This window comes from Pleurodeles waltl, chromosome 2_2, assembly GCF_031143425.1.
Source record: "Pleurodeles waltl isolate 20211129_DDA chromosome 2_2, aPleWal1.hap1.20221129, whole genome shotgun sequence".
NCBI classification, from domain to species: domain Eukaryota; kingdom Metazoa; phylum Chordata; class Amphibia; order Caudata; family Salamandridae; genus Pleurodeles; species Pleurodeles waltl.
Window position 1 is genome coordinate 464,095,629 of NC_090439.1, and position 16,747 is coordinate 464,112,375.

At 42.9% G+C, this 16,747-nt stretch overlaps 1 protein-coding gene across 1 annotated transcript in view; it reads right to left on the reverse strand.

Annotated features, from left to right (window-relative positions):
* Window positions 1-16,747, reverse strand: part of ADGRE1 (adhesion G protein-coupled receptor E1) — a 675,746-nt gene that overhangs the window by 410,979 nt on the left and 248,020 nt on the right. The window contains exon 5 of the mRNA XM_069219187.1: window positions 15,137-15,268. Within this exon, the coding sequence (XP_069075288.1) occupies window positions 15,137-15,268 (132 nt within the window). The remainder of the gene's footprint in view (window positions 1-15,136; window positions 15,269-16,747) is intronic.

Genomic DNA, 16,747 nt, shown 5'->3' on the forward strand with positions numbered 1-16,747 from the left:
TCAGGATATGCACCAGCCACACGGGTGACTGGGTGTCACTGTATATTGCGTATAAGATACCCATCACATGAATGTTAGAGTTTGTTTAGTGGGATTTAATATTGTGCACACCAAAAGCTCAAAACACTTCCAAATGCATTATCAACAAAGGGAGAATGCTCTGTTTGTGGGAAGGGAGCATGCAATACAGGTTTAAAGTGTTGGGGAAAAAGTATGCATTGAAATTTGTGTCCGTGTGTGAGAAACCATAGATATGTATTTTCAATGATTGACTACCTCAGGTCTTACTTGGTACCCTATTGAAACTACTTGACATTAGATGGGCTGGCAATGTGAGAAAAAAACATGCGTCCTTATCAGAATTTCACATTGAAGTGTTTTGCTCAAAATGTTAATTTTCAATGCCACCTGCGAAATCACACAGGAACAGACATTTTCTAACTTGTTGACTTGTTCAGCCAAAACACACTTCTGCAGATGCTCAACTATGTACACACTATGGTGGACTATGCATACAGTGCACAGGCTCCCCATTTGGCAATGGCCCTCGGAAGCATCAACTGCTGTGTTTATGATAGTGTGTCATACCAATCACTTAAAGTGGTCTGTTGAATGCTGGTTGCTGTAGTAGGCTCTCCCTCTATGTTGTGTGCAAAGCGAGGCACACTGGGCAGGGGGGTCCAGGCAATCACACGTTAGTCTACAGGGAAGAAACTTGATCACCTAGTGCTCTAATTTTTAAGGTAGCTTGTTCGAGCAGGTAGGCCAATCTTGGAGAAGTGTAAAGCATTTGTCGTACTCACAACATCGATCTTGCACTCACATACTCAAAGGAATGCCTCAAGGCCAATGTATAAAAATACTTCAGATTTTTATATATCATTTTAAGACCAAGACAATAAGAATTGATTAAGTTATTTTCAAGATATGAATTTTTGAAGTTTAATAAAAATAGTCCGCTTATGCGTAATTACGCACAATAGGAATCAATTGAGGATCACTTTTCAAAATACATATAAAATCACACAGTTGGTTTACCAAGTTCTTCTTTTGCAGGTTGGTCAAGGTCATCGGAGGGCACACTGTGCCAGCTGCAAAAGTTCAGGTGTCTTTCCATTCTGGCGGGAGCAGGTTGGTGAAGGTCTCTGGAGCTGGTGCAGGGCCACTGCAGGGGACCACTTGGAAAAGCACTGCACAGGTAAGTTTAAAGATGGATCTTGGAGGTCCCCTTGGACTGTTGAGGTCACAAGGGGTGGTGTCACCCTAGGGCACAGCAGGTTCTTCGGTGCAGGGCACAGGGCAGCCGAGTGCAGAGTGAATCGGTGAGCCAGGAGCTATCCGCAAGGATGTCCTCAGGAGCAGAAGGTGAGTTGGTTCAAAGGTCAATTTCAGGATAAAGGAGGCACCCTGGTGGGAGGTCTAGGTTGCTTCTGAAGTCCCTTGACTTGGGCTCCCTCCTGGTCATTTTGCAGCCCCGGGCAGGCTGTTTTTCTTGGGGTCCAATGTTGGCTGACCAATACCAATGGTATTGGCCCGGTTTTGGCGCTGGAGGTTCCACTGCCACCAATCTTGGCACACTGTCAGGGTTTGTCCTCATGGTGGTCAGGGTGCAGTTTGGTCCAAATGTGGCATCCAGTTCGGGAGTTAGTGGCTGGTCATTTAAGTGACCCTCACTGGCTTGCTGGTTTCTTGCATTTTTTAGGGGGGTACCTCCACTGTGGAGGGAGGTCTCTGGTGACTTGCAAGCGTGGAGGTCTTCTAGGGGTTTGTAGGGTTGTCCAGTTATTCAGCAGCGGCGATTGTCTGTTTCTGGGCGCAGCAGTCATGGTTTGGTGCCTTTTCTTTGTTGCAGCAGGTCCACAGTCCTCGTGCTTCAGATCTTCTTGGTGCTGGTCTTCAGTCCGTTGGATCTGATTTCCTGGTCTAGGGATGCCCACTAAATACTGTATTTAGTAGGTGTTTTAGGAGGAGCCTGGTAGGGACCAATGAGTCATCTACCTTAGGGTGGATACACCCACTAAGTGACCACTTCCTGTGAGCAGGGGTCACCCCTCTATACCTTATTGACTATTTTCCTTCCATCCAAAATGGAGGAAAATGAAATGGAGGGTATACGTCTCAGGCAACCACCTTAGGGGTGATGCATGCCAGATGGTACCACTCCTCCTGTCCTTTCTGTGGTTGTCCACCGATGCTCCAGCCAAAAGTGGGGGTTTGCAATGGGAGCAGCCATCTGCTGCTAGCAGCAGGCCTGGGGGTCGAGTTTCAAAGTCAGTAAGCCCTTTGACGCTCGCCACTAGAGCAGTGGACATCCCTGAGGGAGGGGGTGTTAGCACCTCCACCCAGGAAGGGCTTTATCTGCAACCCAGAGAGAATAATCTCTCACCCCAAGGTTGTGGGTTGGCTGTCAGGCAGTGGCAGGCTGGTTAGAACCAGTCAGCAACCATGCCAGGGTAGTTAGCTTTTACAGGGGGCACCTCTACAGTATACCCTGGGTACATTTAGTAATAAATCCAATACTGGTACCAGTTTGAATTTATCATTCTGAGTTGTTTGATACCAAACAACCCAGGGCTCAGATTGGGCATCATGTAGCTGTGTAACTCGTGTTGACCAGTGTCCAGCACATGCATTTAAAATTTGCTGCTCTGCTCACTCGCTATGTCCCAGGTTTGGCAAGGATACAGTGAGGGCATATTGCTCATGCAGCTATGCCCTCATATACAGTATAGTGCACCCTGCCTTAGGCTGTGAGGCCTGCCAGAGGGTTGACACATCTATATCACATGCAGTGTATAGTGGACAGGGCACACAGGCACTGTACCCTGTTAAGTTTGCATTTTAGGATTGCACCAAGACACTCAGCCTGCAATGGCAGTGCTGGGTGCATTTGAATGCATGGTCCTAAAAGTTGACACAATCAGTGCTGCTTCCCTCAGGGGCCTACCCTAAGTACTACATGCCATGGGCACCCAAGTACCATTTATTGGGAACTTGTAGTGGCAGCTAAAGGTGTCGCCAATTACCTTTGCAACTTTTAGGGAAAGAACAATGGCACTGGGAACCTAGTTAGCAGGATCCCAGTGCACTTCAGTCCAAGTTGCATCCAGAAACCAGGCAAAAAGTGTGTGTGGGGGGGGGTACTGCAGAAAAGTGCTAGCTTCCCACAGTTGTTTACTGTAATCAAAGGAATAAGGCATATGAAATACAATGCAAATGGACACTGGTAACTCCCCACAAACACATACCTACATAGCACTGGAACTCAGTTTTCTTGGAGTGGAATATGGGGGGGGGGGGCGTAATAGGGAGCGAGAGAGAGAGCAAGAAAGAGAGTCATAGAGAGAGAGAGTATGCAAGTGTGTGTGTGTGTGTTTGTGTGTGTGTGTGTATTTAAAAAGCAAAATGTGGACCTTGTGTCTCATTGACAGCAGAGGACTACCAGGTGCTAATGTTAGGCTACGTTCATCATTGGCTGCAAAAGATCACATAAGTAGAGACTGTGAAGTGGATTCTAAATCAAAGAAACCAAGTCCATCAATCTCAATAAATTCACTACATGCAAACAAATCATAACCTGTCTAACTGGAAGCATGTAATCTTTGTAGTCAAAACGACTAAACTAGCCACTAAAACTGAAGACTCTAAAGTAATGGAAGGTATAGACATCTTGGTTATCTGCTTACTTAAGTATGTGAATCTGCTTTAAAAAGAACTGGGCACAGGCAATTTTCACATGATCCCTCCAGGTGCCAAGCTCTTAGAGTTGGTGCACAATGGACATACCAAATGCATGGTAAAAGTCAACTTGTTTACAACCCATTCTGGGTCTTTGCGGTTAAGCACCAGGACATTCTGAGTCCTGCCTACATTACCAATAATCTAAATGTCTTCAAATACAAGGATCCAATAAAAAGTTTATGAAACAACATATGAAGTCTGTTCAGTGTGTCAGATCCTTGGTTAATGAATAAGGCTGCACATTCTTTCTCTGTTAACCGAAAAGGCAGTGAAATGCTTGTTACTTGAACAATATACGGGTTGCCCCACCACCAACAGCAAGCGCTGCAAATCCTTTTACAATGAAAGGATAATAAACCAGGTTTATTATCCTTTCATTGTGAAACGGGCCAGGCATTGGGGATGACAATCCCTGAGGGGAGTGCACTGTGCACTCCCCTCAGAGTGCATGTGTGTTTGGCTGGCCGTCTCGGGCGGCCAAACACACATGCGCTTTCTGCTCTAACCAGCCCAGCACTGTGTTGCCAGTCTGGATAGTGCAGGCACAGGCTCCCAGCCAATCAGGACACTGCTCTGAGCAGCATCAGGATTGGCTGCTGGGCAGGCTGGGAACCTGTGCCTAGAGCCTGAGGCGACAGAGACGTGGCGGCGTGGGAGCTGAGATATGTTTAAAAAAAAAAAAAGTATTTATTTTATTTTATTAACCTTGTTCCCCTCCCCCTGCGCTTCGCCCCACCCCCTGTAGCCTCCGCGAGCTACAACTGATTATGGATGTGGTGGGGAGGTAAAGAGGTCATCCGGAGGTGCACCAACTGAGTGCCAGAAAAAGATCAGTGTCAGTCAGTTACTATGCCCCCCTGACACCAATCCCCTGGAGTAAGGTGGGGGAGGAAGTCCCTACTTCAAAGTGCAGGTAGGTTCCCCCAAGGCAGCAAAAATGTACGGTTGCCCAGCAGCAGGACAGAGAAAGAGGTTTAGGTGTGTCTAATCCTGTTAACCATGTTGTGAGTATGAGATATTTGTGGACAATTTTTAAAAACATGTGCCACACATTTGTATCCTATTACACATTAAATCAATTACCATACTCCACAGGGCATGACATGAAATGTATGCTCAGCTAAAAACAACTGAATCACACTGCAACAGCGAGGAAAACATGAGCACAAACAAAATATAGATGTCCTCAGCAGAAATGAATTATGCCAACACGCGACAAATGTATTTCATACATGTCCTATGTAGTTGATGTAAAGTAGTTATTTTGTGCTCCAAACTATGTACAAGCTGTTGCCTTCTAGTGCATAGTTAGTTGGTGCAGGTGTGGCAGTTAATGGCAACAAGAGGCCAGCTCGAACCTTAAGAAAAATATTTTTAAAAGTGGAAGCCTTCTTATGGTGAAGATCAATGCATAGCACCACAAGGCATTTGTTCATCTAAGACATATTGATAAGAATCCCTACCAGAACACTTCAAAGACATCAAGGGTGCAGCAAAACGCAACAAGCACACCAGACAAATGGTACTAAAGAGATGCTGCCCAGTGAGTGTCACTGAATTTTAAAACTTGGAGCTTACTGAATGCCATCATTTACTCAGCAAACGCATGACCTCACACCTCAAGATTGCTGAGTGCGCCACTATACTATGCCACCGACACAAGATAGGCTTATTTAGCATCATGAAAAACAATTGAAGGATAGTCGGTGGCCGATGTAAAGCCTGGTTTCTTTAAGGGTTTGGCTAAGAAAATGATGTCTTTAGCAGGTCACAGATAACTATTTTCTGGGCCAGCTCAGAGTGGTTAGTGGGGCACAACCAACTGGTTGGGAGTGTGATCACACACTGGCTTGCAAGCCCATTCCTGAAGATGTAGTGTAAAATAGTTGTTAAAATGATAGTAGCAGTAGCTGCAATATTCAAGTGCAGCCAGTGCTCTGTATCCCATGACCGGTATGACATGCTACCAAACTCTTCAGAAGATCAAAGTTTCTGAGGGAGGCATTTCTAACTACTGCAATATTGGATAGTTATGTAGTTAATAGTTAAGCACCAAACTGCTCCCATGTGTAGACCCTATGCTTTAGAAGCGGGTTACCAACTCCTCTACCAAGCAGGAGCTAATATTAATGTGCTAAAACGGCAAGATTTCTTCTAACAATCGGACAGTTGGAAGACTTTCAGTATTGAGTTGTAAAAAAATCATAAGATGTCATAACCTACAAGACGAAAATATTGATTTATAGAAGATCATACTGTGCAAATCCAGATAACAAATAGGGTGCATTTCACAACATTTAATGTTTCCTTTCTGTGAGAAATGTGATTGTTGGTTGCGGGGGTGTGACCCCTTCTCAAGTAACAGCCACACTCCTTGTCAAGGTGAACACCAAAAGTCAATGAATTAACCGGTGCTTCACCCTGTGGCAGCTTGGCACAAAGCAGTCAGGCTTAACTTAGAGGCAATGTGTAATATATTTGTGGAGCACTCAGACAGTAAGGAAGTGAAAAGACAACAAAAGAAAAATCCCAAACCAATTTAGAAAAATTCAGTACATTTGAATACATTATTTGGTACAAAAATGACAAAACTCCTAACCGGAGTAATGAATTTTTAAAGTTTAAAGGGAAAAATAGCATCGAAAATGTCAAAGTGCCAACCGCGGGTATTTGGTCACACAGGACTGCAGCAAAGTTGAAAGTTATGGGCAACCACAGAAGAGCGCGATTTGGGTACAAACAGTGGATTGGGCTCTGTCTCGGCTTACCATCCGACATTCAAGATATTTTGGAGAAATATGTCTGAGAAGGTAAAGTTTCACAGGGGAAGGCAGCCAAGGGTGCCTCAGGAGGAGACATCATCATCCGGGAGCCGTTGAATGAAGTTGCAGTGAAGATTTCTGTGCTCAAACTTAGTCTCTTTCATGGAAGTCGGAAATCGCCAGCGGTCAAAGCTGCAGGCTGTAGTGAGTGAGGCTTCACAAGGCCAGATACACCTTCTGTTAGGAGCCACTGAACAGGATTTGCTACTGCAGGGAATAACTGGAGCTGCCATGAAGTCAGACCGACCAAGTTTTGGATGTGGGCTATCTGTGCACCTTTAGTACCACTTCCAAGGGTCCAGGTCTGGAAGGGAACCACTTGGAGGGTGAGAACGCATTCAAGCTGGGTTCAGGTGTGGATTTAAGAAGGTGAGAACCTTTTTTGTCCCTGTGTTTCTGATCAGGAGTCCAGTCAAGCAGCCCTGGGAGTCACCCTTGAAGTCTTGGGTTGAAGCAGAAGAGCAGGTGTCAACCAGCATGGCAGTCTTGTAAGAGCACAGAGCAGACTTCAGGCACCAGGGCAGTTTATCTTTGTGCAGCATTTTGATCCTCTGAAGTACACAGCAGGCCACAGCAGCAGGCAATCCTCTGGGAGTCGTTCCGAGGTACAGGAGTGAAGTAAGGAGTGGGTCTGAGGGTCCCATTTTAGGGTTGAGCGCGAAGTGCTTTGTCCCAGGTGTTATCTCTCTGTGGTCTTTCAACCACACCCATGTCACACCCATCAGTTTGGTTGGTTCATGGGCTTGTCTTTTAAAATTTGCTTGATTTAATTAATGAAAGGCATGCATACGTCATGCCTTTTTTCGGTGTTTAGCCTGCCTCGAGCGCACCGGCCAACTACTGAAAACATACAAGGCTTAAATAGATAATTGCACTTTTGCCGATACGTTTCACTGCGAATGAACTTCTGTATCCTTTTGTGTGTCTGCTTTGCACTAATGTCAGCCATCGGCTCGCTTATGTGAAGCTGTTTTACTTTTCCTTTTCAGTTTATGTGGCAATAAAAGTCAGGTTAGTTAAGTGAAACTGTTACTTTTCATTTTCAGTTTATGTGGCAAGGAAAGTCTGGTTAGGAGTTTACAACGCTAATAGCTTTAACTCAAGCAAACGCAAGACCCATTGGATTGCAAATGCTTGTTTGTTCTTGGTGCCCACTTTGAAGTCCCCCTCAGAAGTGCCTGGAATTTCCTGCCTCCCAGTTCTCTGCCCATGATGTCTGGAGTCACAATAGCCTAATTTGAAGTAATTTGTGTGTGTCCTGAGGGAAAGTCTTTTGAAGTGCAAATGAGGCTTCTCTCAGCTCAGCCCCCTCATCTTGCCTCGGATGGCCCATCCTGCTAACACTCAGGCTCTCTATTGTGTTGCTGTCTGGGAGCAATGCACAAATGCCAACTGGTGCTCAGAGCTAGACATGTGACCCAGGAACAGATTGCAGGCACAAAAAGTGGCATTTTCAGAAATGTGACTTAAAATCTGACTTGACTATTAAAGAGGCTTTCAAATTACAATACTTTAGACACCAAACATGCCATTTCCTCCTGTTCCCAAGCACAATTTATCATTTATTAAAAGTAATGTAGTGACCCAATGTTATCCTAAGGGAGTGCCAGGCCTCACAGTGGTGAAAAATAAATTTAGGAGTTTTTTCACTACCATGTCATGTAAAACTTAAAAGTACATGCCCAACTTTTTAAATGCAAGGCACCCTGCTCTATGGGCTATTTAGGGCCTGTCCTAGGAGTGACATATATGTATTAAAAAAGGAGTATTAGGCCTAGAAAATGGGTTATGTTTCCAACACGAATTGGCAGGTCAAAACTGCTAACATTCTGCAATGGCAGGCCTGAGACATGTGTTAAAGAACTACATAAGTGGGTGGCACAATAAGTGTTGCAGGCCCGCTAGTAGCATTTAATTTACATGCCCTCGGTATATGGTATACCACTTTACTAGGGATTAAGGAATAAATTAAATATGCCAGTAATGTGTAAGCTAATGTAACTATGTTTAAGGGAGTGAAGACAAGCACTCAAGCACTTGTTAGCAGAGGTAAAGTGCACATAGTACTTAAGCCAACAAAAAACGAATTCAGCAGAAATAGGAGGGGTGTAGGCAAAACGTTTGGGGAAGAACACCTTAAGGCTGACAGATCTAACACTTTCTAACAAATATTCTGTCATGGGTTCTGAATGATGAACAAACATGCACCGGTCAGGCCCATGTGAGGAAGTAAGCAAGGGAAGTAGTGTGGCCTCATATTTTGTTGGTCAATCTGCCTTGCGGCCTACCGTTCAGGAGTTGCAGCAGGAGCATCATGTGACAGTTGTTATTTGCAGAGAGGAACTTTTCCTAGCTGCTTCTGGACATGTACTCTACAAATCAAGCAGAGGGCTGAAAGAAAATTGTTTTTCTAAGGATACCATGGCTGGAAAAAGGTGAAGTACGTACTAACAAGTGCTCTTTGCTGAGCTCTAAAGTGTACTTAACCTATGGCAACTGCCTACGTGCAAACATTTCACTTTGATATCAGAATAGCCCTATCACACCCTAGAACAGCAATCGACAGGACAGCCCGCATGCTAAACAATCTGTCTCTAGTTTTCCTCCCTGTAGCTCCACAATAGTAACTCGCTTTGAGTGAGCCCAGAAAAATGGAATAAGCCCTTCTTAAGAACAGGGTGCCACATTTTAAAGAAACGTCCCCAAAAGCTAAACATGCATGCCAATTTGAGGAGCTCATCGAGAATAAAGAAGTGACATCTTCTTTCATGTTTTGTTTATTCATTTTCATTCACTCAAATGTATTATGTTGTATTCATTAATATTGGCTGCAGGCATTCCCAATCTTCACTCTCAAAAGCATGGTGTCAGGTCTGAACAGCGCGTGCCTTTTTATACTGTGAAAGATAATTATTTTATTAGAATAATACTGCTTAGTATAGACTTGGTTCAGTAATCATAAGCAAGCTGCACCACACCACATTACTGTAAGGGAATGTTTAAATGTTGTGCCGAAAATGTTCGAAATTAATGGTTCAGCCATGGTCTGTTTATGCATGTGCAAAGTATTTTCCTCCTGCTTCCTTGGCCAAAGGGATGCTTTTGAAATATTTGCAAGGTTAATTGAGCTAAACCTCCATTGTTATGTCCATTGTTATGGATGTGCAGAACAGTCAACTGTATTAAGTTTCATGATTCCCTCTGACCAACTAATGGTGTGGTTAACAGTCAATTAAACTCATTTATAAGTATCTGTTGTTTAGAATAGTTTGGAAAGTAACAGACTGATTGATTTGCTATGGAAGTAACATGTTAATAATACTTCTTGCCATGAAATTGTGGGCTTTCAATGACCAAAACATTATAAAGGATCTATAAACATTATGACATTCAGACATTTTAGACATTGTCTTGCACATTAAGACATTTAGAATAATCCGACCTTAGAGACATTTACTTTCGACATTTAAACATTTAACACTTTAGACATTTTCAAACTGTCAGCATTTTGCTGCATTGCTCATATTTGCTTTATTTTTCATTGAGAAATGTGGCTTTATTCTTGTTTGTACTGAGAAATGCTGCTTGTTACTTTAGAGAGGCATTGACATTTTGAGTCTGATTTGTCATTAGGCTTTCGATTGATTTCTCTCTTTCCTGCATACGTGTTTTTTTGAATTTCGGGGCTATTATTAATTTGACTATTTGCCAGATGTGCAGTGGCTAATTTACTAGGGCACTTGCCATTTTGCCATTTAATGAATTTGCAGATTCTAACTAACTTTTACTTACTGTGATGATAAATTTGACATTTGAATAAATAAAGAAAAGTTTTTCTTAATGGTCTTGGCTCTGTGCATGAGCACAAGAATTTCCCTTTACCGCAAACCAAGACTCTTAGATATTAATTGGGTTTGAGAGCCTGCAGAGGGCATCAAAGAAGACAGCCCTTGCCATACGCATCGAAGCCAGCGCCAACAACATCAAGGAACTTTTCAACATTGTTAAGGAATTCTCCAACCCAGCTGCAAGGGATCGCAACCATACACACAACCTTTGAACCCCGACCCACATGTGTGGATTTCCTCGACAGATACACCACCACTATAATCGACAGAAACCACATACTGACCACCTGGAACATCCTCTCCACCCAGGACATCACCTCCACCATGAAATCCATCCATTTGGGAGCTACCACAGACCCATGCCTGCACTATATCTTCAACCTTAGAAACCAAAGGATCAGCCAGGAACTTACCATCCTGTTAAACACCTCTATCAACACTGCAACATCCACAACATTTCTCGATGCCTGGAAACATGCTGAAGTCAGATCACTAATCAAAAAACAAAGGACACACAGCAACTTTGATCCTCCTTGACCTCTCGGCAGCCTTCGACCCCATATCCTACCACATGCTGATCAAAAGACTCCACCATATTAGCATCCAAGGGGACGCGCTCAGAAGGATCACCTCCTTCTTCACCGGAAGAACCCAAAAGATGTACCTCCCAATTTTCATCTCCGAAGCCAAGGAGATCACCTGTGGTGTCCCCCCAGACTTATCCCTCAGCCCCACGCTCTTAAATGCATATATGACCCCGCTGGCCAATATCCTCAGGTCCCACAGACTCAACATAATTTCCTACACAGACGACACCCAACTCATCCTCTCACTCACCAACGACCCCTCTACCACCAGAACTAGCTTCCACAGATGCACGACAAGCGTTGCTGATTGGATGAAGAATAACTGTCTGCAGCTGAACACAGACAAGATGGAAATACTGATCTTTGGCAACAGCAGCAACACATGGAATGATTCCTGCTGGCCATCAGACCTAGGACCAACACCTACTCCTTCAGACCACGCCAGAAATCTTGGACTCATCATTGACAACAAGCTCACCATGAAATCACAGATCAATGCCATCTCCTCGCCTGCCTCCTCACTTTGTGCATGCTACGTAAGATCTTCAAGTGGCTACCTCTACACACAAGACACACCGTGACACAGGCTCTCACCACCAGCTGACTGGATTACGGCAACACCCGCACGGAATTGCCGCACACCTCCTACAGAGACTTTAGACCGTACAGAACACCACAGCCAGATTCATCCTCTGCCTTCCCTGATTAGCCGACATCACACTCCACCTCATGCAACTCCACTGGCTCCCCATACAGAAGAGATGCCAATTCAAGTTGCTGACCCATGCACACAAGGCTCTACACAACCAAGGACCCATGTACATTATTTACTGCCTGAACTGCCACAAACCATTAAGAAGACAATACTCTGCCTCCTTTTCACTTGCCCATACTCTCTGCATCGACTGAACCAGAAGTGGAGGAGGCCCCTACCCTCACATCTCAGCAAAAACCTGGAACAGCCTCTCCACACCTCACTTCCAGAATTCCGAATGGCCCTCAAGACCTGGCTGTTTTGAATAAACCTCCGCGACCTGCAAGCGCCTGGATACCATATTGGGTAAATAGCTGCACTTTATGAATACTGATTGATTGATTGAGGGTTGACAATACTAAAAAGGGAGGTATGAACATTAAACCACAAAAAACGGTCAAAAAAACATCTCTTAGACAAGACATCTCCAGTAATGGTCTTTACATTGCCAATGGCAAGGCCCCCCTGCACCCAAGAAAAGGATTTGGACCAAATACTCCAAGAAGAACACTAAGAAAAACCTCCTTCTCAATGACACATCCCCACACGTCTAAAGACATGGTTCTATACCACCCAAGGACAGGGCTGTTTTCTACAACTGAAAAGCAGACCAGGAAATGCCTACATTCAGGGATCTACCAGAAAAAGTTCTGAGGCCAAACTTTGGTGAGAGAACTGGACACCCCAAGAACAAGCCAAATGCAATTACATGTACCACTAAGCACTGGAGGAATAAAGTTCTGCTACACCTTCTGAGGCAGACTGAATAACGTAACATTGCCCACTCGTTGTTTTACCTCTTTTTATGTATTTCACTTCATGCTGTCTTTTTTGTCTATTCACAAGCACCATGTGCTCACTCTGCACTTAAGAACACCAGTCCTACTTAAGTCCTGTTCTGCTTTTTGATAAATCCTGTTAATACTTTGTAAGAAAAATATGTTCCTACTGACTTCTCAGTGCCATGTTGTTTCTTTCAAGAAATTAAGTTTCCTATAATTATTGTGCTACTGATACCCTATGATACATTGTTGTTTGATATAATATTTTACTCAGGTCTTATTTGGGTTTAAGGGTCACTCCTTTTGCTTTTGGTATTGCGTGAAACAGTCGCTGAACTGTATGAGTCTTCTGATCCAATATAAAACATATTTACCCTTTATTAGGTACTAATGTGGGACTCATAACCATGTTATGTCTACCAGAGAAGCTCCAATTTATTTGGATGATTATATTTAAAAAGTTATCAGTGGCCCCTTTTTTCTTTCAAGTTCGACTACTGTGTCTCCCTCATCCACAAACTCTTACCAAGCTCAATTGGACAGATTAGAAATATTAAACAAAAAACAGATCAGGACCATCCTGCATGCCCAGATGCTAACAGACTACCTCCCGGCAGGATTTATTTGGTTTAGTCTTCAAATAAAAAACACAGTAGCCATTCTCCCTGATGACCTAAGTTCCATTCAGGGTTCAGCCATTTACCTACCACATGCTCTAGGCACTGGATGGTGTTGGGGAGCAACACTGCACTAGAACACAGTAAGACAGAATTGGAAGAAATTGCAGAAATTGAAAAGTTAATACTTGATATGTACGCACCCACAGATGCTAAGAGCTTACTTGATAAAATAAACAACTATAACCACATTCAACACCACAGTAATTTTCTGTGCTGATTACACTAGAATGTGTACCTCATCCAGCTGAGAGGTGAACAACTATAGTCAGTGACCACAGTTAATTAGGAATTCTAATCAATAGTATCATTGCCCAAGCCCTTTTGAGAGTGACAAAACTAGGACATGGTCTGCAACAATGAAAGGAGTTGCAGTCTAATCGGACTTAATAGGCCTGTAAGCAGAATATTTTAACTGCACTTACAAAGCAAAGGTCGCGGCAGGAGAAGCAGCACGGCTTCCAGGTGGAGCTGTGATGTGGTTACAGAAGTCCTCAGTCTTAGGCCCTCATTACAAGTGGCCTATGTATTTTTTGGTTTTTTTTGGCAGATCAATCCTGCCAAATGTTGATCAGGGGCAAACACATCTGGTGGGTTTAGCGTGGTGGGCCCTCTGCTCAAATGCTAAGCAATGAGTGACACGGACACCAGAGATTTGGTAGTTTAACTGGTCTAAGGCACATGCTCCCGGACCCTTTTATTAGCTGGGTCACCTGACTGGTGACCCCTGTGTTGTTTGGGTGTCAGCACGGCCCCTAGGGAGGGGCTGCATCATTACATGCCCAGCAGGACACTACAGTGAGCGCGGGAACATGTGGATTTTTGTGCATGTTGTTCCCCAAAAACTTGTGGCAAGCAATAATTATCGCACCCAATAAATATCGAACACCTCAGTGTAGGTTTTTATCAGGTGTTATAATTATTGCATGTGATAACTCATGTTGAGGGCCTCAGTACTTTCAGTTGATTTGCCTGGAATGGGGTTGGCCACCTTGTAAAGCAATGTTCGCTAGCTGCTTTGTGCAGGCCTACATTCTTTGCTGTATCAATTAAAATACTGTGAAGGGCTTTGGGAAAGCTCTCCGAAGTAGAATTGTGGCAATGTGTGCAACAAAGTGGTGGCCACTAAAGGCGATAAAAACCATGCTACCACTTGAAATTGCTAAAGGCTGTGTTCAAGAAAACGATGAAAGGGAATCTTCACCTTTGGTTTGCTTAAAAGGACTCAGGTTACCTAATACATTTGCTTTTGTGAATTTAGGTTTTGCACTTAAATGGGAGCTCCCCACAGAGGTTTGTGTATTGTCCATCTTTGCTGTGTAAGATCAACAGAATTGGTTTTGAAATGGAGAAAGAAGATACTATGGGGCATATTTATTAAAAAAAATAATGCAGCACAGCAAGTCCCCTTGCTGCGCTCTGTGAAAAGGAAAGGGCAGGAATGCGCCACACGTAACATTCCTGGCAACGCAAACACCATTGCATTTAAGATCTGCGTCACTCTTGAGGCCCGTTGCGTGGCGACAGGGAGACGCAAGTCTTTAATAAATAAGCCCTCAGATGTACAGTTTGTAACGGAGAAACAGAATAGATGTAACACCACTCTGCCATTCAGAGTCGACCTCTTTAGGAGAACGTTTCTGGCGCGCTTGTTGGATTTTCTTGAGCTAAAGGGGAAATTGGTGAATGAGTTAGTGACTTTTTATTTTACATTTTTAGGATTCTGTGACCTAATGTTTTTCAAAATTATTGTTCTGAGGTCACCTAATTAAACAAGTTTGAATTGGCAATAGTTTGAAGCCAATTGTGAACAGAGTTTGTGGAGTAACTGCTTGGGTAATAAACTCATTGGTTTCTGCTAGAGCCTTCAACCAGGCTGTTAGTCCTGTTCTACTAAACTGCCTGTTCCTACCAAGCAGCTGTACCTGAACATCGTCCTCTTCCTGTCTGATTCCACCACGAATAACCGGAATCACAGATGCATTTGAAGCTTCCATTGGTGTTGTGACATGTAGAGTGCTCTGGACAGCTCGATAATTTTCTACATTCGTCAATATCTAGAAAAAGAACAAAACAAATTGTTGTTATCTCTACAATATGAGCTTGTGTTGAATGTTTTTATGATGATTTGTCTAGCGAGGTATGCGTCTGTGGCTTAACTTGCTTGCCATCCTATTAGTTGGACAACTTGTGGCTTCCCTATGCACGGCTTGTACCCTTTTATATTACATCACTTATCGCATGTTAAATCATAGCAGTCATAGCATGATTCATGACATTTCAAATCACATAATTTATGAGAACAGCTTGCATGGTAGAGGGGGAGTTATAGTTAATTAAGTCTTACTAGCAAGTTGACAACTCTTAGCGCAGGTGTGCACGAGTTATATTAAGTTTTGGTAAGGCTGTAAATTAGCATTTTAAGTTATAAAAAATATGTTATAATTATAAAGTTGTAACCATAACTTCAGAATTTTTCATGTTTGTGTAGTTTAAGCTGTTTTGTATAGAAATAATAAATTACGTTTTCCTAACTCTAATTCATTTTAAACCTTTGATTTTTTCAGTATGTCCATATATATATGTGTATACATACATATGTATATATGTATGGATATCTTTATTTAAATGTATATGTACACACATGCACACACACATTGTCAGTGCTATGTCACATACACAAGCTAGTGGGACGTTTTTATGGATGGCTAGTGTTAAAGGATGGTTAATGTTTTTATAGGGTTAATGGATAAGTAATATTGAGGGGTAATACTGGGCTTTAGGGTTCAAGGATGTTAAGGGGTAATAAGATGTTTTTCATATATATAGTACATTGGTGGTAATAGCACCAGTGTTGTTATGGTTGAGTTGGGGTTTTCATTTGAACAGCAGTTTTGTTTTCTCAATAAATTTGAAGGCTTTCAAAGACTCTACACAAAATAATCTAAAGAAAGTTAATCCATTTTGATTCTTCATGGCAAGTTTTGTGCAGATCCATCAAATGAGGCCCAAGAAAAAAGAGGGGTCCCAAGAGTGAAATGTCCCATTTAATTTCCCGTAGGATTCTTGCTCTTTAAAACAGAAGAAAACAGCTGAACTGAATTACACCAAACTTGCCACAAAGCTATAACTTTACTCAGTGATAGGGCTTTTGTTGGTCTGGTGTAAATTCACTTACTAACTTTTGAGAAATTGGCATTTAAAGATGTGTTTTGGTAGGGCATGAAGAGGTCACTTTTTAAAGCTATCATGGCAGTTGGGAAGCTGCAACACTTTGCAAACTCTTTCCATGTTCAGCTTACTTATATTTTAAGTTTCATGAAAATCCATCGGGATGGGATGCACTTAAATGTGTAGTCAAAAATCTTTCCCTCCTCTATAAAAAGAAGCCCTGAAAAGAATTATAGAAAACTTAGAATAAAAATAAAAATTGGTCACACGTGATAGTTGTAACATTAAAGTGCAGGCAAACCACATTTGCAGACTTTCGGTGGCTCTACATAAAAAAATAACTATCCCCTTTGGATAAAGAACAC